Source organism: Chiloscyllium plagiosum, chromosome 6 (assembly GCF_004010195.1).
Source record: "Chiloscyllium plagiosum isolate BGI_BamShark_2017 chromosome 6, ASM401019v2, whole genome shotgun sequence".
Lineage (NCBI taxonomy): Eukaryota > Metazoa > Chordata > Chondrichthyes > Orectolobiformes > Hemiscylliidae > Chiloscyllium > Chiloscyllium plagiosum.
In genome coordinates, this window is record NC_057715.1 from 14,569,730 (window position 1) to 14,592,530 (window position 22,801).

The following is a 22,801-nucleotide window of genomic DNA, read 5'->3' on the forward strand; positions in this document are numbered from 1 at the left end:
GGAATAAGCACAAAAACTATTAAAGGGAAAAGTATTAGGGAGACTAATGGGCTTAAGGAGGACAATAATTTGTCTTGCCCCCATGGATTGTATCTTAGAATTTCAAAAGCAAGAAGCTAGAGAAATAATGATGGTAATAATCTTTCAATAAGTTCGAGATTCTGGGAAATTCCGAGTTTTGGAAAGCTGTCAATATACTATACTTATTCAACAAAGGAGACAAGAAAAAAAAAATCTGGCAACTATAGAACAGGTAGTTAACTCCCCTCCCCACCCCGTGGCAGATATTAGGAATCCATTACAGGACGGATATATAGTACAGCATTTAGAAATAGAATGTACACAAGCAGAATCAGCATGGCTTCGTAAAGTGGAAATCGTGCCTGATAAATTTATCAGAGTCCTTTCCGGAGGGATAAAAATGGATAGATAATGGGGAAGCAAAAGTATTGTGGCTCATCCCATGGAAAGTGGACTGTAGCAGTTCAAGATGGCAGCTCACGACCACCTTCTCAACGGCAAGTAGGAGTGGCCTAGTCAGCGACACCCACATCCCACGGATGAATAAAAAAAAATTGTAATTATATCTGGGTTGATAAGGTTTTGCACATAATAAGATAAGAGCCTATGGTGGTGAGGTACCATATTAGAATGAATAGACAATTGCTGATTAATAGAAGACAGTAAAGTGGGATAGACGGGGTATGTTCAGAATGGCAACCTTTAACAAGAGGAGTTCCAGAGGGATCAATACTGGAGTCAGAGTTATTAAAGATTTAGATGTCGGAAGTGAATGTACAATGGCCGAGTTTGTGGATGACTCAAAAATAAATGGGAAGACAAAAAGTGAGGATGAGACAAAGAGTCTGCAAAATGATATTGACAGGTTGAGTGAGCGGACAAAAGTTTAGTGAATGGCACATAAATGTGGGCAAATGTGAGGTTGTGCACTTTCACACGGAAAAAAGAAACAGAACAGCTGAATATTATTCTAATAGGAAAACAATGCAGAAAAGGGATCGATTTAGCTTAGTTAGCTGGATCATTGGTTTACAGAGCAGTGTGATGCCACAGTGTGGGTTCAATTCCCATCACCGGTTTGAGGTTACCATGAAGGACTCTCCTTCTCAACCTCTTCCCTTGCCTGAGGTCTAGTGCCCCTCAGGTTAAATCACCACCAATCGCTGCTCTCTAATGAAAGAGCAGCCCCAATGGTCTGATAAGACTATGGCAATCAAAACACACCAACTGCGGAAAGTTATGGCACAGAAACATCTGGGGGTCCTTGTGTATGAACTGCAGAAAGGTAGCATCCAGTAACTACTTGTACATTGGGATTGGTATTTTTTTCTGTATATTGGCTCTTTCTTTATAAATGGGAGAAAGTGAGGACTGCAGATGCTGGTGAGCAGAGTCAAAAAGTGTGGCGCTGGAAAAGCACAGCTGGTCAGGCAGTATCAGAGGAGCAGGAGAGCTGATGTTTCGAGCTTAAGCTCTTCATTTCTGATGAAGGGCTCATGCAGGAAACATTGACTCTCCTGCTCCTCCGATGCTGCCGGACCAGCTGTGCTTTTCCAGCGCCACACTTTTTTGACTTTTTCTTATAATGGCTGAAAAGTTGGGAATGTTTAAAATTAAAATTCGTTTACAATTACGACATTAGTCTCAAGTTCACAATCCAAACAGGCTACAAGCTACTGGGGCTATCCTTAAAACTAAGGACATGATAAAGGTGCCACCCTGACCCAGCAGCTCTGATTACATCTGTTTATTTATTTGGTTTGGATGCCACCATGGAACATGCCCACGGCAGATCACAGTTATGTCCTCAGGGTATACACTCTCCTACATCTACATCAGGGTAACATGACATTAGCAAATACCGCGCATGGCTCCATTTGGTGGCTGGTAATCAAAAGGCCTTTGAACACAATCTCCAATTGTCCAACGTGTGCCAACCAAACGTAAGAATTCTTGACGAAACGATCCTTCCCCTTTTGACCATGGGAACACCTCAGGTTGAATCTGCCTTTAAGGCTAAACCCTTCCTCACTGCCATTTGACTATTATTCTCAAGGGTTAGCCATCACGTGCCTCGAATGATGGTTGTTGCTCGCCTCAAAAGGCACTATTACCACACACTGTGTTCTTGAGAAACTCATCTCAGACCACAGCCCGCAGTTTGCTAATGAACACTTCAGACATGTCACTGAATCAAGCTGCTTTCCATTTCATCTCAATGGCTGCACGCAAATGGTCAGGCTGGATGGGAGGTTGGGCGGGTGGCATGTGTGTGTGGTGGCGGGGGTGGTGGTAGGAGTGGTGCGGGGTAAGATGGGTGGGAGATCCGTATGGATCAAGGTCCTCAGAAAAAGGGTAATGACAATGTGATCTGGCCTTGCTCAGCTGCAGGTCCACATTGACTCATTTGGAAGTCTTTTCCCACCCAACCCCTAATAAACAAAGCAGTGGAAGCTGGGTCAAATATTCAAGGTTGAGTTGGACTGATTTTGGATTTTTCAGGGAGAGTGTCAAAAGGTTGTGGGGGAGTCGGGGGGTACACACAGACCGAAAAAATGTGGAGTTAAGACCCACAACTCTCAACATTCACAATATCATGGCATCGCTGAGAAGACCCAATAGCTGACTAACTTAATCCTCTTCCTCCTACTTCCTTTTCCAACATTGTTTTAATAGGGTCAAGGGTAAAATTGAAGAATGAGCGAGGGAAGTGGTTAAATTGGGCAGAATTTAGGAGAGTCTCGGAAGTGCCAGGCTGAGGCTTTGGAATGGAGGCAAGCTTTTGACCTGCCGACTCTAAGGCACTGAGGGCTTGGATCTACGATTGAATTTGACCTGCGAGCATGTGAGACAGACAGAGGGCAGGATCGCTACAACAGGACTGGGCCTGTCGCCTGATGTGAAAATCCAAACAATTTCGCTCTGCTCAAAATACCTGTTCGAGAAGTAAAATCGAATCATTGATCACTGCACGCAGATGGTGAAGTTCTGCATCATTCTGCCACTTTGTTCCCTTTGTTGTTATCTCTTGATCCAAACTGTAGGAAATAAAAAGGTAAACATACACACAGTCTCAGCAAAACGTGAAGTGGCTTTCAGGATAAGTTTGAAGCTAGATCTGAATGTTTGCAGGATAGCCCCTGTAAGGTTTCCTATTCAAGTGCCTGCTCTCCTGTTAGGATATATGTCATTGCCATATCTAGTGCTTGTGTTGACGCTCAAATCTAAATCAAGTGAGCCTAGCAGTTAAGCATACATAAGTGAAAATTCACAGGAAAAATCTTTGGTGGGAATTAAACAGACTTATAGAACTGAATACAGATTGCCCAGTTTGTTCCATATAACAGCAGACATTCCCACATAGCTTTAGCTGGTAATCACCTCCTTTTAGTGGACTTACCTTTCCTGTGGGCAAACTGTGAATATCCTTGATCAGGAGTTTATCTTCGCAATCCACACATAGTCAATAATAAAACAGAGGTCTAAATAACAAAAGCTCCTGCTATGTAACCGATTACCACCCTATTATTTTTACAGATGACTCAGATCTCCTTACAAATTTGTTTCTCAATTTCCTGCTGACTATCGGGGGAGGGTGGGGTCTATAGTACAATCCCAATAAGGTAATCATCCCTTTCTTATTTCTCAGTTCCACCCAAATAATTTTCCTGGATGCACTCTCCAGAATATCCTAAGTACAGCTGTTATGCTATCCCTAATCAAAAACACCACGCCCCCCTCCTCTCTTGCCCCCTCCCCCCCATCCTTTCTATAGCATCTATATCCTGGATCATTAAGCTGCCAGTCCTGCCCAACCCTGAGCCTTGTGTCTATAATAGCTATGATACCCCTGGCCCACGTTCCCAACTATGCTCTAAGTTCATCTGCCTTATCCGTTAGGACTTTTACATTGAAATAAAAGCAGTTTATCAGTCCTACCTCATTCTCTGCTTTGTTCCTACCTGCCTATTTGACTTCCTCTTTTTCCTAACTCTACCAGTCTTAGACTGATCTCTTTTCCCACTATCTCCCTGGGTCTCAGTCAACACCACTGCCACCCCGCCACCCTCACCCACCCTCCAATGCCACTCCACCCACCTTCAATCTCACCCTGCCTGACAACTCCTATTCTTACCTTATCCACCCTACTCTGTTCCTCACTTACACAATTCACCCACATTCACTTGCTAAAGACAATGTTCTAAACAATGGCATAAGGATGAACTGGGACATGCTGCAGAGATAATAGTGAGCAGATTTTCCTTGGAGTTTTTATGTAAGGGCTGCATTCCTCAGTAAATGGGAGTAGGTCAGGAAGGGGACACAGCAGATTAGAGTCATATTTGTATTGGAGTCATACAGATGTACAACAAGGAAACAGCCCCTTTGGTCCAACTCATCCATGGCGACCAGATATCCTAACCTAATATAGTCCCATTTGCCAGCACTTAGCCCATATCCCTCTAAACACTTCCTATTCATAAACCCATCCAGATGCCTTTTAAATGTTGTACCAGCAGCTAACACTTCCCCTGGCAGCTCATTCCATACACATACCACCCTCTGAGTGAAAAGGTTGCCCCTTAGGTCTCTTTTATATCTTTCCCCTCTCACCTTAAACCTATGCCCTCTAGTTCTGGACTTCCCCGCCCCAAGGAAAAGGCTTTGTCTATTTATCCTATCTATGCCCCTCATGATTTTATAAACCTCTACAAGGTCACCCCTCAGCCTCTGATGCTCCAGGGAAAACAGCCCCAGCCTATTCAGCCTCTCCCTGTAGCTCAAACCCTCCCACCCTGGCAACATCCTTGTAAATCATTTTTGAACCCTTTCAAGTTCCACAACATCCTTCCGATAGGAAGGAGACCAGTATCACACAATATTCCAGAAGTGGCCTAACCAATGTCCTGCACAGCCGCAACATGACCTCCCAACTCCTATACTCAATGCTCTGACCAATAAAGGAAAGCCTATCAAACTCCCCAAACTCCTGCCAAGTTGATTGAAAGCCCTCTCGACAGCACAAGCAAAACACCTGCAAGGAACTCAATCGCAGCTCTATACAGGTTTAATACATCCAGTCTGAACAGGTGCCACCTTGCACAAGGCTAGTCTCAGTGTCTCAAGGCTTTAAAGCCTTCCCTCCTACACCAACTTTCCAGCCACACATTCATCTGCCTTATCCTCCGAATTCTGTTCTCTGAGCCACTGCTGTTACTTTTGCCTGTCCACCAAGACTGTCAGCCTCTTCCTGCATCCTCCCTGAAACACGTGGTTCCCTCTTCATTGATTTGAGGCCTCTCCTATGTCTCCTCTGCGATCTCCAACACATCTCCTTGTACATCCGCAAAGGCATGGGTCTTGCTCTCTCTCCCTGCACCTTCCCTGGCATTTGCATCCCCCTATCTCTCTCCAGCCCCTCCCAGATTTGATACAATGCTGAAGTCCCAATCTCACTGGCAGGAGGTAGGAGAAATCATGTTATCGAAAAGTATGAATTACACCAGCTGCAGTCGGTGGTGAGGGAGAGTTCCAGCAAGTTAGCTGCATCCTCAAAAATTCTGTGTAGTAGATTATTATAGCTTTCTTTTAAAATGGAAAATTAAATGTTGAAAAATACTTAAAAGTTATTTTATTTAGTAACGCAGCAGTTTAACCATGTCAATTAGTTCAACTTACCAGGGTTTGTAACTTTTGCTGTTGTATAGGAAGGTCATTGCGAATCTAACTTCAGCTTTTACATTGGTTTCTATGGAAACTTATATTTCACTTAAAGTTGTTTCACTTAAAAGGAGCTATTCTCAGGAACTGAAGTATAATGTTGATCAAGGACTATCTCTATATAAATACAAATGTTTTTTAAATATTTTTTTCACTGTCAACAGGGGTGGTACCAGGGGGCTGGAGAATGGCGAATGTTGTGACCCTGCCAAGTGTGAGGTTGTCCATTTTGGAAGGACAAATAAGAATGCGGAATACAGGGTTAACGGTAGAGTTCTTAGTAAGGTGGAGGAGCAGAGGGATCTTGGGGTCTATGTTCATAGATCTTTGAAAGTTGTCACTCAGGTGGATAGAGCTTGTAAGAAGGCCTATAGTGTATTAGCGTTCATTAGCAGAGGGATTGAATTCAAGAGTCATGAAGTGATGTTACAGCTCCAACACGGATGAGGTTGGAGACGATGTGGTTTTGCCAAGAGGCTCCTTCACCTCATCCCAACAACAGTCTACTCACTCTCACTGGATGTCATTTCTCTGCTTTGCAGAGAAGATTTACCAGGATGTTGCCTGGAATGGAGAGGAAGTCGTACGAGGATAGGTTGAGAGTTCTCGGCCTTTTCTCGTTGGAACGGCGAAGGATGAGGGGTGACTTGATAGAGGTTTATAAGATGATCAGAGGAATAGATAGAGTAGACAGTCAGAAACTTTTTCCCCGGGTACAACAGAGTGTTACAAGGGGACATAAATTTAAGGTGAAGGGTGGAAGGTATAGGGGAGATGTCAGGGGTGGGTTCTTTACCCAGAGAGTGGTGGGGGCATGGAATGCGCTGCCTGTGGGAGTGGCAGAGTCAGAATCATTGGCGACCTTTAAGCGGCATTTGGATAGGTACATGGATGGGTACTTAATCTAGGTTAGAAGTTCGGCACAACATCGTGGGCCGAAGGGCCTGTTCTGTGCTGTATTGTTCTATGTTCTATGTGAATCGACGACGTTTTAAGCTAACCTGCAATTAATTCTTTTGCACTTTGCTCTTGCGATAAGTTGCTTTTAAGTGGAGCATCACTTACCCAGCACTCAGTTTTTCAGATATTCTGATCTTGTTTGATGAATGGACTTTTTGAGCCACTTTTTCAATGTTCAGAAGTTTAAAGTAGAGGACTAAATTCAACAAGGCTAGGATAAAGAGTCTGAAATTAAAAAAAAGTAATTGAATTAGCTATACAGGTTCAAAGGTGAATTCTGGGACATCTGCTTTTCCTACAAAACTAAAAACAGAGAAGAATATTTAATGCACCAAGGTGTAACTTCCAAACTAAAAATTATAAAAAAAAGTTCTTGCTACCTGTAATACGCTTGCAAAGATAACTAGATCAACCTTTTTTTAAAATTGCTAATAAATGCAACACACTGCTACTTCGAGTCAAAAAGCTGAACAGCATGGAAACAGACCCATCGGTCCAACTTGTCCATGCCGTCCAGTTATCCTAAATTAATCTAGTCCCATTTACCAGCATTTGGCCCATATTCCCTCTAAACTTTTCATATACCCAACCAGATGCTTTTTAAATGCTGTACTTGTACCAGCCTCCACCACTTTCTCTGGCAGCTCATTTCATACACGCACCACCCTCCATGTAAGAAAGTTGCCCCTTAGGTCTCTTTTAAATCTTTCCCCTCGCACCTAAAACATACGCTGTTTAGTTTTGGGCTCCCCTACCCAGGGGATAAGGCCTTGTCTATTTACCCTACCGATGCCCCTCAAATTTTACAAACTTCTAAAGGTCACCCCTCAGCCTCCGGCGCTCTAGGGAAAATAGCCCCAGCCTGTTCAGCCTCTCCCGATAGATCAAACCTTCCAATCCTGGCAACATCCTTGTAAATCTTTTCTGAACCTTTTCAAGTTTCACAACATCCTTGCTACAGGAGAGAGATTAGAATTGAATGCAGTATTCCAAAAGTTGTGCAAGGAAGACTATATGTTCAGCTTTGCAATCTAGATTCAGACTTGCTGTGTATATAATTTTGTGCTTCTGTGCAATGTCTGTTCATAATGAGCATAATATTGGACTACACTGAACCATCACAGCAGAGCTTAAAAATGAGAGTAAATACATGAAACATGTGTGGGGTGCTCCTGAATTCATGATACATGCATTCTTAAGAGTATGGGCAACCTTCATTTAAATTGGACCTGAATGTGTTTAAGATTTGATGCATATTGTATACTTTTGTCCAAGCGTTTACAGGTGTTACGCTGACAGTAGCTTAGAATTAGATCTGGAATCTTTTTATCTACCTTTAATGGTGCTCTTGCAACAATATTTCTGAAAAACCTTTCAAAATGTACTTACATTGCACTCATGCCCAACACAAACTTCAAAAGGCTCCGATTCTGGAGTATTGGTTTGCTTTCCAAATTACTTCCTCTGTCTGCAAGAAAGGTAACAAAAATAGAACGAGTATGCTCTAGCTGCAGGCAGAAGAGTAAAAGCATAGAACGTCAAACAGAATAGGTGCAGGACTAGGATTCTTAACCCCTCAAAACTGCTCCACCATTCAGTGAGAGCAAGGATGACCTGATTGTAGCCTCCGATCCACTTTTGTGCCTGTCTCCCCTTACCCCAGACCCCCTAGGAGGATTCAGCAGGAAGTGCAGTGCACTCGAATGTGTCCCCCATCCTTCTCACCTCAGCGCGATCTCATCTCAAATTCAGAGACAAAGTTAGTTATGTGTTAGTGCTGGATGCACGTAGCAGGATCAGGTGTACAAGAGCCTCCAGTCCACTGATCAGACAAGATTCCTGAGAATTCTTTTTTTTTTCCCAGATACAATCCCATATTTATTCCCTCTGGGGTCTAATTCCTGTTTGAGTGCAGCATTGTGGGTATACATGGCACATGTTGAAATGCAGCTTGGCATGCAAGAGTTGAGAAGGATGCAGAGAACTGTCTGTGTCTTTTCCCTACATATTTTGACAGGCAGTTTGATCGAGTCATACATATCTCGATACCTTTCTCTCTCAGTCACAGATTAAGAGACTCCAAACCAAGTTATGAAAATGAACAGCCTGTCAAAGGTTTGGTGCTTTTGAATAGTCAGGAAATGATAAAAGCTTGTCACAAAGTTTGCTGCGCTATCTTCAGATAATGGAAACACCACCACCACCACCTGAAAGTTCCCTTCCAAGCTACTCCCCATCAGGACTTGGGCTTATCTCACCATTCCTTCTTGGTCAAGCTCCTGGGAGTCCATCCCTAACAGTATTGTGTGTCTGGCAGCATCCAAGGAGCAGGAGAATCGATGTTTCGGGCATAAGCTGTTCATCGGAAATGAGGCCTCATTCCTGATATACAAAGTTAAAAAATCACACAGCCCCAGGTTATAGTCCAACAGGTTTATTTGGAAGCACTCGCTTTTGAAGCACTGATGAATCACCTGATGAAGGAGCAGCGCTCCGAAAGCTAGTGCTTCCAAATAAACCTATTGGACTATAACCTGGGGTTGTGTAATTTTTAACTTGGTACACCCCAGTCCACCACCGGCGTCTCCAAATCACGTCATTCCTGACGAAGGGTTTATGCCCGAAAATTCGATTCTCCTTTCCTCTGATGCTGCCTGACCTGCTGTGCTTTTCCAGCACCCCACTCTTGACTCTGATCTCCAGCATCTGCAGGCCTTACTTTCTCCCAGTATTATGGGTCTACCTACAGCACATGGGCTGCAGCAGTTCGAGATGACAGCTCACCACACCTTCTCGAAAGGCAACTCAGAACAGCCAGCCAGGTTCATGTTCCACAAGCAAGTACAATCTTTAAAAACCCTCCTGGATTTTAGTGTCAATCCCAATGCCATTTGTGGCTATTCCTATAGCTGCTTCATACGTGCTGAAAAGACATTACCTGTGTACATTTGTCTCGTATCTACATTCAGACGAGGAGCTAAACTGGTAAACTGGTCCGCGGGACTCCGACTGAGTGTTCGCCGACGTCTCCGAAGTCCAGACTGGCCCAATTCGGCGGAGATTGGATTGTGCACTGCTTCTTCAACCAACAAGTCAGATTCTGTAACAACGAGACATTCCATAAAGCCACCTCACTCCGAAAAAGTAACAACCCAGCTGCAGCAATGAGATGTATGTGTAGAATATCTGGCTGTTTCAAAGTGTATCACTTCAGTTTCTACACAGACAAGACAACAGTCTGAGTGAGAAAGACTTGGACTCTAAATAATATGTTCACCTTGATAACCCATTCATATCACAATCAGCAAGTGTGTGGAACATGAGGGGAATAATTATAAAGATAAATTATTTGTCAGAAATAATTTACATGCGAGTGGCCAACCTTCCAATGGGATCTAGAAACAAAAAAAAAAAGTGGTGCTGCTTTCTCGATTCTAATCTGACAAAATTGTTGACCACCCAATTGATCTTCCTGACCATAATCCCAAACTAAACTAATCCTGATTGTCTTCTCTTAGCACATCTCCCCCCAAACATTTCTTATTCATGTACCTATCTAAAAAGGTCTTTAAAACGTTGTTTAAAACCAATTCCTCTGGAAGTTCATTCCAAACGCTAACTACTTTCTGTGTAAAAATGTTGCCCCTCATATCTTTTTTAAATCTTTCTCTGCCCACCTTAAACCTATGCTCCCTGGTTTTGAAATCTCCCACCCTAGGGAAAAGACATCTACCATTTATCTTATCTATGCCCCTCATGATTTTTATAAACTATCAAAGTCACCTCTCAACCTCTTATGTTCCAGTGAAAAAAGTCTCAGCCGATCCAACCTCTCCTTTTGATTCAAATCATCTCAGTTGCCAACATCCACAGCTCTGGAATTCTCTCCCTAAAGTTCTCTGGCTCTTTATCCCTCTCCTCCTTTAAGACAATACTCGAAGTCTACAAGTTTAACCAAACTTTCGGACATCTGACTTGATATCTCCTATGAGTTTGTGTGGAAAATGTTCTTATTGATGTTCATGTTGCACAATTTAGCTTTTTGTGTACATTAAAAGTATATGATAATTGCAAGTTGTAATTGTTGAACAGATACACACCCCAGCAGGATATACTGCAATACAATTAGGAATGAAATAAAACAAGATATTGCTGATGCTGAAATCAGGAATGAAGTCTGCACTGATTTCTTCTGAATAGTATGGAACCCCAAGATCAACTATTGTCCAGACTCCTATCAATTCATTCAGGGTGGCACGGTGGATCAGTGGTTAGCACTGCTGCCTCACAGCACCACGGTCCCAGGTTCGATTCCAGCCTCGGGTGACTGTCTGTGTGGAGTTTGCACATTCTCCCAGTGTCTGCGTGGGTTTCCCCCGGGTGCTCCGGTTTCCTCCCAGTCTAAAGATGTGCAGGTCAGGTGAACTGGCCATGCTAAATTGCCCATAGTGTTAGGTGCATTAGTCAGAGGGAAATGGGTCTGGGTGAGTCACTCTTCAGAGGGTTGGTGTGGACTGGTTGGGCCGAAGGGCCTGGTTCCACACGGTAGGGAATCTAATCTAATCAATTGAACTTCTACCTTCTGATTTACATAAATTCAACATCACTTTCATTGGAATAGTTACCCACAAAGGCACTAACATAAGTCAATTACACACTTAAATGCACGTTCCCTTCAAGTATGTTTGAGTGATCCCACTTGACCATCAGATGTACTTCACATCTATACGTCAAATAGTTAAATTTAGCAGAAACCTAATTGTTTGAAGTAATCTTCTAAACCACTCCACGAGTTTTTCTGTATGAAAGACTTCACCAAACCCCATGGCTGTTTTCTGTAGCACACATCTGTCGAAACTCTGCAACAAAAAAGATGTAGCACTTGAAGCAATGTTATCAACAAACAAAAAAGAAAATTTTTATGCTATCAAATTATGTCAAGTCTATAAAAGTGAATCGATTGACAAGTTGATTGGCAGCTAAATCCATTTAGAAAGAGAATATATCTTTGCACACATCCTACTTCAGGCAGTTTATGAGACTAGGTTAGCAAAGAGTTTCACAAAATAGTTAAAACATTTTGTCCACTAGTCCTGCCAGTGATAAGTTTAAATCTCACTTTGTCCAAACATAATGAAAACCTTTGTGAAAAACATAGAATACTGCAGGTGTTAGAAATCTGAAAGAAAAACTCAGAAAATAATGGAAATAATCAACAAGGGTTGCAGCACTTAAGCAGAAAGAATGAGTTAACATTTCACGTCAATAACTTTTCAACAGAACTTTCTGCATTGAGTTTTATTCTATATTGCATGTTTCAGGATAACATTCAGGATGATAGAGTTATAGGTAACCGTATTGTATCCATGATTGAGTCCTGTAAAAACAAAAGGTTGCTTCCCTGATACCAGGGTAAAAAAACAATCATAGACAGGATGTAAAAAAATTGGGAAAGAGCAGTCAATAACCAGAGGTCATGGTGCACGAAGGAGCTGGGAATGCAGGCAAGAGGGAGCACAGGTCTTGGGGAAGGAGAGAGCACGGGTCTTGGGGAAAGAGGGAGCACGGGGAGGTGATAGGAAGAGTTAGGATCCAAGCCAAGGAGAATGACATTCGGAATGGTAATCTCAGGATTATTTGACTCACATTAATGTCCAACTTTGAGAGAAGGTGCAAGAGGAAGAAGTCAATATATTCAGTTCATTGTGGCCATTTCTGGAAGCCACAGGGCAAAATAAAATATTGGATTTAGTTCAAAAAATATGTAGAGGTAGCAATAAGAAAGTAGAAAAATGCCATCCGTGGTGTGACGTAGCACTATCATTGTGAGGTAGATGAAGAAAATATCCATCATCTCAAAACTAGCCAACTATGAGACCCCTTTAAAGCCATTGAGAGCATCAGACTTATAGATTACACAATTGCAACATGTGGCATGTTAATCACTCTGCTATAATATACAATGAAGAAATTATACTGGACACAGTAAAGACTACATGCCTTAACAATTTCCTAGCTGAAGAAATAAAAGTTCCTGAAATGCAAGATATCTCTCAAAAAGATTGAAGATTGGCATTTCTAAAAGATTTACATTTTAAGCCATACTGTGAAAGTACCAAAGACAAAGACCCTATTTATTAGTTCACCTAATGACAACACTGGTTAAATATAACCATTATCTTCCTTAACTTGCTTGTCAGTCCCCTTCTGGAGGCGGTGCTGGTAATTTGCATGAGAAGTTTAAAAAGGATGGATTATGTTTTTAAAAATGTTGTAATTCAGTTACAAATAGATTCCATTTACTTTACAAACATTTAAAGAATGATTGCTCAAAATAATGCTCAACCAGTGTTGTCATTAGGTGAACTAATAAATAGGGTCTTTGTCTTTGGTACTTTCACAGTATGGCTTAAAATGTAAATCTTTTAGAAATGCCAATCTTCAATCTTTTTGAGAGATATCTTGCATTAACCTTCATCAATGACATCTATTATCTAGTTTCATGGGAATGTTTTAGCAAACCAACTCATGAGTGAATTGCACTGCCAACAATATGTGACATATAAATTACGTATCATTGCAAATAGCCTCTAGCGTTACAATATTCTAGCTTCATGTAAATCAGTAGGTCAAGAATTAATTAGGATAAAAATTCTCCCTTCATGGAAAGTCTGGTACTGAATTTCAATAAAATTCACTTATCTAACAATAATAATGGCAGAAGGTTGCTTTTTCTAGCCAATAATTATTTTAAGTCTGTAAGTTAGCGCGATGAACTTGAAGGTTTGTTTTCAGATGTTTCGTCACCATACTATCATCAGCGAGAATCTTCAGTGAAGCGCTGGTACTATGTCCCACCTTAAGAAATCAAGATCTATAAAGAGAGGGGTGGGACATACTACCAGTGCTTCACCAGAGACTCTCACTGATGGTGTTACCTAGTATGGTGACGAAACATCTGAATATAAATCTTCAAGCTCAGCAGACATATCAACCACCTGAGCTATAAATCTTCTCAAAAATCGCTAAGTATTTTGACTATCTATTGAAATAGCAGTTTTGTCCTTGAAATAACTGACTGGTCTCTGTATTGCAAAGCTGTGTAAATATGAAACGCTTAACAATTATATGCCTGCAGTTTGATTTCTCGGAAATGTTTCAAAAGATTAAGACAGACCAAGGTGGAATTTGACTTATAGATACATCTTATTTGTTTGCTGTCAGAAAGGAATGTGATGTTACTAACATGTTAATTTAACCTTCATCAATGACATCTATTATCTAGTTTCATGGGAATGTTTTAGCAAACCAACTCATGAGTGAATTGCACTGCCAACAATATGTGACATATAAATTACGTATCATTGCAAATAGCCTCTAGCGTTACAATATTCTAGCTTCATGTAAATCAGTTCCCCACTGAGGTGTCAAGGTAATGGATTTATCACCTGTACCTTTAGTATAATGCCTTCTTTGCAATTATTCAGGTTTTGTATAGCCCAATGTCAAATATAATCAAATATAATAAGAATGAGTTTGTTGCAAACAAAAGGTTAATCAAAATGGAGTTATCATTACCAAAAGGGTTTAAACTGTCCACGTATATACAAATAGGAATCTTGAACAATAAAGCTGTTTCTCATGGAGAAAAGGACACAATGGGCTGAATCGTGATTTTTTTGGCTCAGTGGAGGTTGCTTTTTAAGTTTTTTTTAAATAAAGGGATTCTCATGTTGACAGCCAATGGTATTCCTTGCCACGTCTTTCATGCCTCATTAACTACTCTACCTGACACCAATGATGCCCCTCATGTTTGATTCCATCTCCATCTTACCACACGCCATTTCCGGATTGACTCCCCACTGACCAGATATCAGCCGGAAGACTGGTGCTCCTTGTGCCCTCACCACCTTTAAAAGCCTCACTGTGTACACAGATGAGCACGGTCAGTCCAGAGCCACCCTGCATGGCTCCTGACATTTGCCCTGGCTCTGGCCGATAGGGGTAATTGGAGGCCTCGAGGTGCTACTAGCTCGAAGGTAGAAGACAGAGGGTGGTGGTGGAGGGTTGTTTTTCAGACTGGAGGCCTGCGACCAGTGGTGTGCCACAAGGTTCGATGCTGGGTCCTCTACTTTTTGTCATTTACATAAATGATTTGGATGCGAGCATATAAGGTACAGTTAGTAAGTTTGCAGATGACACCAAAATTGGAGGTGTAGTGGACAGCGAAGAGGGTTACCTCAGATTACAACAGGATCTTGACCAGATGGGCCAATGGGCTGAGAAGTGGCAGATGGAGTCTAATTCAGATAAATGTGAGGTGCTGCATTTTAGAAAGCAAATCTTAGCAGGATTTATACACTTAATGGTAATGTCCTCGGGAGTGTTGCTGAAAAAAGAGACCTTGGAATGCAGGTTCATAGCTCCTTGAAAGTGGAGTCACAAGTAGATAGGATAGTGAAGAAGGCGATTGGTATGCTTTCCTTTATTGGTCAGAGTGTTGAGTACAGGAGTTGGAAGGTCATGTTGCGGCTGTACAGGACATTGGTTAGGCCGCTGTTGGAATATTGCGTGCAATTCTGGTCTCCTTCCTATCGGAAGGATGTGAAACTTGACAGGGTTCAGAATAGATTTACAAAGATGTTGCCAGGGTTGGAGGATTTGAGCTATAGGGAGAGGCTGAACAGGCTGGGACTGTTTTCCCTGGAGCGTCGGAGGCTGAGGGGTGAACTTATAGAGGTTTGTAAAATTATGAGGGGAATGGATAGGATAAATAGACAAAGGCTTTTCCCTGGGGCCGGGGAATCCAGAACTAGAGGGCATAGGTTTAGGGTGAGAGAGGCAACATATAAAAGAGACCTAAGGGGCAACTTTTCATGCAGAGGGTGGTACGCGTATGGAATGAGCTGCCAGAGGAAGTGGTGGAGGCTGGTACAATTGCAACATTTAAGAGGCATTTGGATGGGTATATGAATAGGAAGGGTTTGGAGGGATATGGGCCTGGTACTGGCAGGTGGGACTAGATTGGGTTGGGATATCTGGTCGGCATGGATGGGTTGGACCGGAGGGCCTGTTTCCATGCTGTACATCTCTATGACTCTATGAACTGGCAGCATGGGGCTGGCACCTGGTACTTCGATATTGTGGCCATTTCAGAGACATAGATACAGCATGGATAGATGGACAGGAATGGTTGTTGCAGGTTCCGGGATTTAGATGTTTCAGTAAGAACAGAGGGGGGTAAAAAAGGGGGAGGTGTGGCATTGTTAGTCAAAGACAGTATTACGTTGGCAGAAAGGACGTTTGAGGACTCGTCTACTGAGGTAGTATGGGCTGAGATTAGAAACAGGAAAGAAGAGGTCACCCTGTTGGGAGTTTTCTATAGGCCTCCAAATAGTTCTAGAGATGTCAAGGAAAGGATGGCAACGATGATTCTGGATAGGAGCCAGAGTAACAGGGTAATTGTTATGGGGGACTTCAACTTTCCAAATGTTGACTGGAAATACTATAGTTTGAGTACTTTAGATGGATCAGTTTTGTCCAATGTGTGCAGGAGGATTTCCTGACACTGTATGTAGACAGGCCAACAAGGAGCGAGGCCACATTGGATTTGGTACTGGATAATGAACCTGGCCAGATGTTAGATTTGGAGGTAGGTGAACACTTTGCTATAGTGACCACAATTCGGTTACATTTACTTTAGAGATCAAAAGGGACTGATATATACTGCAGGGCAAGAGTTATAGCCGGGGGAGAAAGGCAATTATGATGCGATTAGGCAAGATTTAGGATGCATAGGATGAGGAAGGAAACTGCAGGGTGATGGACACAATTGAAATGTGGAGCTTATTCAAGGAACAGATACTGAAAAGTATGAACCTGTCAGGCAGGGAGGAAGTGGTCAAGCGAGACAGCCGTGGTTTACTAAAAAAGTTGAATCGCTTGTCAAGAGGAAGAAGGTGGTATATGTTAGGATGAGATGTGAAGGCTCAATTAGGGCGCTCGAGAGTTACAAGTTAGCCAGGAAAGACCTAAAGAGAGAGCTAAGAACAGCCAGGAGGGGACATGAGAAGTTGTTAGCAGATAGGATCAAAGGAAAACCCTAAGGCTTTCTGTAGATATATGAGGAATAAAAGAATGACTAGAGTAAGGTTAGGGGAGAAAGTGAGGTCTGCTGGAGATCAGAGCTGAAAATGTGTTGCTGGAAAAGCACAGCAGGTCAGGCAGCATCCAGGGAACAGGAGAATCGACGTTTCGGGTATAAGCCCTTCTTCAGGAAAGGTTAGAGTTAGAGTAAGGTTAGGGCCCATCAAGGACAGCAGTGGGAAGTTGTGCATGGAGTCCGAGGAGAAAGGGGAAGCGCTAAATGAATTTTTTCATCAGTATTCACACTGGAAAAAGACAATGTTGTCGAGGAGAATACTGAGATACAGTCTACTAGACTAGACGGGATTGAGGTTCACAAGGGGGAGGTGTTAACAATTCTGGAAAGTGTGAAAATAGGTAAGTCCCCTGGGCCGGATGGGATTTATTGCAAGATTCTTTGGGAAGCCAGGGAGGAGATTGCAGAGCCATTGTCATTGTCTACGGGAATAGTACTAGAAGTCTGGAGGATAGCAAATGTTGTCTCCTTGTTCAAGAAGGGGAGTAGAGACAACCCTGGTAATTATAGCCGTTCATCAGGAAGGCTTTTGCCCGAAACATCAATTCTCCTGCTCCTTGGATACTGCCTGGCCTGCTGTGCTTTTCCAGCGCCATACTCTCATCTCTAATTTCCAGCATCTACAGTCCTCACTTTTTCCTGGCAATTATAGACCAGTGAGCCTTACTTCGGTTTTGGATAAAATGTTAGGAAAAATGATAAGAGATAGGATTTATAATCATCTAGAAAGGAACAAGTTGATTACAGATAGTAAACACAGTTTTGTCAAGGGTAGTTAGTGTCTCACAAACCTTATTGAGTTCTTTGAGAAGGTGACCAAACAGGAGGATGAAGATAAAGCAGTTGATGTGATTTATATGGATTTCAGTAAGGCATTTGATAAGGTTCCCCACGTTAGGCTATTGTACAAAATATGGAGGCATGGAATTGAAGGTGATTTAGTGGTTTGGATCAGAAATTGGTGAGCTGAAAGAAGATAGAGAGTCGTGGTTGATGGGAGATGTTCATTCTGGAGCTCAGTTACTAGTGGGGTACCGCAAGGATCTGTTTTGAGGCTGTTTGTCAGTTTTATAAATGACCAGGATGAGGGCATAAAGGGTGGGTTAGTAAATTTGCAGATGACAGTAAGGTCGGTGGAATTGTGGATAGTGCCAAAGGATGGTACAGGTTACAGAGGGACATAGATAAGCTGCTGGGCTGAGAGATAGCAAATGGAGTTTAATGTGGAGAAGTGTGAGGTGATTCACTTTAGAAGGAGCAACAGGAATAAGGAGTACTGGATTAATGGCAAGATTCTTGGTAGCGTAGATAAGCAGAGATCTTGGTATCCATGTAATAGATCTCTGAAAGTTGCCATCCAGGTTGATAGGGTTGTTAATAAAGCATACATTGTGTTAGCTTTCATTGATAAAGGAATTCAGTTTTGAGTCATGAAGTTATGCTGCAGCTGTACAAAACTCTGGTGCGGCCGCACTTGGAGTGTTGCGTACACTTCTGGACACTGCATTATAGGAAGGATGTGGAAGCTTTGAAAAAGGTTCAGAGGAGATTTACTAGGATTTTCCTTCATACCAGGCAAAGGTCTTATGAGGAGAAAGTGAGGACTGGAGATCAGAGCTGAAAATGTGTTGCTGGAAAAGCGCAGCAGGTCAGGCATGAGCCCGAAACGTCGATTCTCCTGCTCCTTTAATGCAGCCTGACCTGCTGCTGACCTGAGGAAAGGCTGAGGGACTTGAAGCTGTTTTCATTAGAGAGAAGAAGGTTGAGAGGTGATTTAATTGAGACATATAAAATAATCAGAGGGTTATATAGAGTGGACAGAGAGAGTCTTTTTCCTCAGATAGTGATGGCAAACACGAGGGAACACAACTTTAAATTGAGGGGTGATAGATATAGGACAGATGTCAGAGGTAGTTTCTTTACTCAGAGTCGTAGGGGTGTGGAACTCCCTGCCTGCAACAGTAGCAGACTTGCCAACTTTAAGGGCATTTAAATGGTCATTGCATAAACATATGAATGAAAATGGAATAGTGTAGGTTAGATGGGCTTCAGATTGGTTTCACAGGTCAGCGCAACATCGAGGGCCGAAGGGCCTGTACTGCGCTCTAATGTTCTACCGAGTCACTCCTTATGTACCTTCTGCACCAATAGGGAGAGAGATGTGTTACCCACTTTCATACCCTGAAATACCTGCCTCTCTTACTCCAGGAGAGAAGCAGGACAGAAAGAGTCAAGTCGGGTGTTACATGCAGCTCCTCACACTATACTGACTCTGACCACTCCAGTGACTGTGTCCAAACCCCTGATATCGAAGGCTATTCTCGACTTGCGGTGCTGGGGCCTCCTGTGCAAAGGCTCTCTCCTTTCACTTAATTAAAGGCCAGCAATGACAGGCTTCCAGGTTCAGCCTTTGCACTAAATGGCACATCAATAGAGCAGTAATATCAGCATAGTGTATCTGACTGAGGGGGAAAAGTGCAAAAAGGCAAGTCAGGGCAACGCTGAGAACGTAGGCGCAGAGTGGGTGGGCACTATAACAGCAAGTGATCAGCCTGGAGATGCAGCTTGGTCCAATCCAAGTCCCTAAATTGGCCTGGTTTCCTTGCTGCAGCATTACAATGCTAGTTCCCGCTGGAGTGCTGAACTGCAGAAGTGTAGTGCAAATGGATTGAAGATGTGTCAGGAGGGTACTTATAGGTTGGCATTTGCCAGATGCAGATGGCGAGTGCCCATAGAGCATGCCCTGAGATGTTGCTGCCTGGAGGAGGGTCTTGGGAGCATGCAGCAGCTGGAAGCATCAGGTATCTGCTCTGGCTACTACACTGAGAATTCTAGACTTGTTTAGTGCATTCAGTAAGATAGAATGCTGAATATTAATAAAGCAAATTGCAGAACTAATAAGGCATTTTGTCATTTATGTACATGATTTGGATGCGAGCATAGGAGGTATGGTTAGTAAGTTTGCAGATGACACTAAAATTGGAGGTGTAGTGGACAGTGAAGAGGGTTACCTCAGATTACAACAGGACCTTGACCAGATGGGCCAATGGGCTGAGAAGTAGCAGATGGAGTTTAATTCAGATAAATGCGAGGTGCTGCATTTTGGAAAGGCAATCAGAGCAGGACTTACACACTTAATGGTAAGGTCCTGGGGAGTGTTGCTAAACAAACAGACCTTGGAGTGTAAGTTCAAAGTTCCTTGAAAGTTAATTCCCAGGTTGACAGGGTAGTGAAGAACACGTTTGGTAAGCTTGCCTTTATTAGTCAATGCATTGAGCATAGGAGTTGAGAGGTCATGTTGCGGCTGTATAGGACGTTAGTTAGGCCACCTTTGGAGTATTGCATGCAATTCTAGTCTCCATCCTACAGGATGTTATGAAACTTGAGGGTTCAGAAAAAATTTACAAGCACATTGCCAGGATTGGAGGATTTGAATTGTAGGGAGAGGCTGAATAGGTTAGGGTTTTTTTTGCCTGGAGCATCGGAGGCTGAGGGGTGACCTTACAGAAGTTTATAAATCATGAGGGGCATGGATAGGATAAGTAGACAAGAGTTTTCCCCCAGGGTCAGGAAGTCCAAATCTAGAGGGCGTAGATTTAAGGTGAGAGGGGAAAGGGTATAAAAGGAACCTAAGGGGCAATGTTTTCACGCAGAGGGTGATGCATGTATGGAATGAGCTGCCAGAGGATGTAGTAGTGGCTGGTACAATTACAACATTTAAAAGGAATCTGGATGGAATTGAAAGGGTTTAGAGGGATATGGGCCAAATATTGGCAAATGGGACTAGATTGATTTAGCATATCTCGTCAGCATGGACAAGTTGGATTGAAGGGTGTGTTTCCATGCTGTATGAGTCGAGTGTGTGTGTGACTCTATTTAACAAGATATAATTCCTCTTAATTGGTAACTCACTGCTGCCTAATGAGAAACTCATCTCGTCAATTAACAAATGCTGAAAAGTTGCAGTGATATGCTCCCAATAATGAAACAAAGAGTCATAAAGTCATAGAGATGTAAAGCATAGAAACAGACCCTTCGGTCCAACTCATCCATGCCGACCAGACATCCTAACCCAATCTAGTCCCACCTACCAGCACCCGGCCCATATCCCCCCAAACCCTTCCTATTCATATACACATCCAAATGCCTCTTAAATGTTGCAATTGTACCAGCCTCCACCACTTCCTCTGGCAGTTCATTCCATACATGTGCCACCCTCTGCGTGAAAAGGTTGCCCCTTAGGTCTCTTTTATAACTTTCCCCTCTCACCCTAAACCTATGCTCTCTAGTTCTGGACTCCCCGACCCCAGGGAAAAGACTTTGCCTATTTACCCGATCCAAGTCCCTCACAATTTTGTAAACCTCTATAAAGTCACCCCTCAGCCTCTGACGCTCCAGGGAAAACAGCCTCTGCCTGTTCAGCCTCTCTCTATAGCTTGAATCCTCCAAACCTAGCAACATCCTTGTAAATCTTTTCTGAACCCTTTCAAGTTTCACAAACAGCAAATAGATTTCTTGAATTCCAATAAAAATCTCGCCATAGACCATTTTACTCAAAGCCCAATATATTTCCACCCAATAACTTTAAAAAGTACTTTGATCAGTTTACACTCAAACTCGGAAAGAGTGTCCAACTGATATTCTGAAGCTGAAGCCACTTTTACACAAAAGCTGTTGGTGGAGGGGTATTTTCCTGGATCAGTCATGGCTGGCTGATTCTCACTTTCCTGGAGACAATATTATCGATTTCAGATTTGCTTTACAGAACCCTTCACTTGTGCTGAATTGGTTTTCCAGTGGGTTTCAGAGAAGAGGAGCAGGTAAAAGCTTATTGCTCCAAGAAAATTCTCTCTCTTACTACATCCACAAAATGGCTGATGTTAAGCACTCTCCAAAAGCATTGTCAAATTCATGGCTCCATGGAGCAGCGTACGCTCTTTGCAAATTAAACATTTTCCCCCATTACAGCCAGCCAATCATCTTTTCTGTACAACGTGTTCTTTCCAACAAGTCCAAGATATAGAACTATGTTTGACCAATGACACTCTGAATCAATATTTCAGGTAACAGGAATTTGGTCTTGTTTGTAGCCAGAGAACACTACCAATAGATAGAAGGAGGAAAAAAAGCTCCTTCTTCAAAGGTAATCACTGATTTCAGAAAAGACCTAAGTTTTGAAGTTGCTATTGTATCTTTTGTTAGTTGGAAGCAGCAGCATAGTTGCTTCAGGTCCTCCAGACATAGGATTGGAAACTGCCTCTTTACCCCACCAAATAAAGCCGTGTAATTGGTAATGAGGAAAGACAGGAAGGAGGTGAGGCCTACCACAGCTTTTCTGGTGTAGTTAGGAAGGCCACGCCTTCCCATCCACTGCACGTAAATGACAACAGGGCGATGGTGACTTGCCAGGTCAAACCTGGGAATTTCCTCCTTTGTCATTATCACTTGATTCAAGGACTGCCATAACAGGCAAGTCCTGGACAATTCACTGAGCAAGAAGGTAGAGTGGACCTAGTTATCACCTTCACTCGCTCCTCAAAACTCAGTGAAAAACTTATTCTAATCCAAGGCCCTTTGTAGAAGAACAATATAGACTTCAGGCCTCTGCTATGTTTTAATTCAGTTCATTTAATCGATGGCTTCAGCTGATCCATCAATGGATGTCCCATCCTGACCCAATATGGACAATTCAAATAAGAATTTAAATTCACAGAAGTCACAATGTCCTGGGAAGGGGATGTATTTTGCAATTAAATTGATGATACAAATAGGGATTGTAATAAATTGTTGCAGTTTAGATTAGATTAGATTAGATTACAGTGTGGAAACAGGCCGTTCGGCCCAACAAGTCCACACCGACCCGCCGTAGCGAAACCCACCCATACCCCTACATTTACCCCTTACCTAACACTACAGGCAATTTAGTATGGCCAATTC

General features: G+C 42.6%; 1 protein-coding gene across 4 annotated transcripts in view; it reads right to left on the reverse strand.

Moving 5' to 3' along the window:
• The window catches only part of gramd1c (GRAM domain containing 1c), a 58,774-nt gene that overhangs the window by 2,196 nt on the left and 33,777 nt on the right, over positions 1-22,801 (reverse strand). For all 4 annotated transcript variants that reach the window (XM_043691252.1, XM_043691249.1, XM_043691251.1 and 1 more), the window contains 5 exons: positions 11,458-11,561; positions 9,641-9,802; positions 8,092-8,170; positions 6,808-6,927; positions 2,957-3,059 (listed from right to left, as the gene is read on the reverse strand). In XM_043691252.1, coding sequence (XP_043547187.1) covers positions 2,957-3,059; positions 6,808-6,927; positions 8,092-8,170; positions 9,641-9,802; positions 11,458-11,561 — 568 coding nt within the window. The remainder of the gene's footprint in view (positions 1-2,956; positions 3,060-6,807; positions 6,928-8,091; positions 8,171-9,640; positions 9,803-11,457; positions 11,562-22,801) is intronic.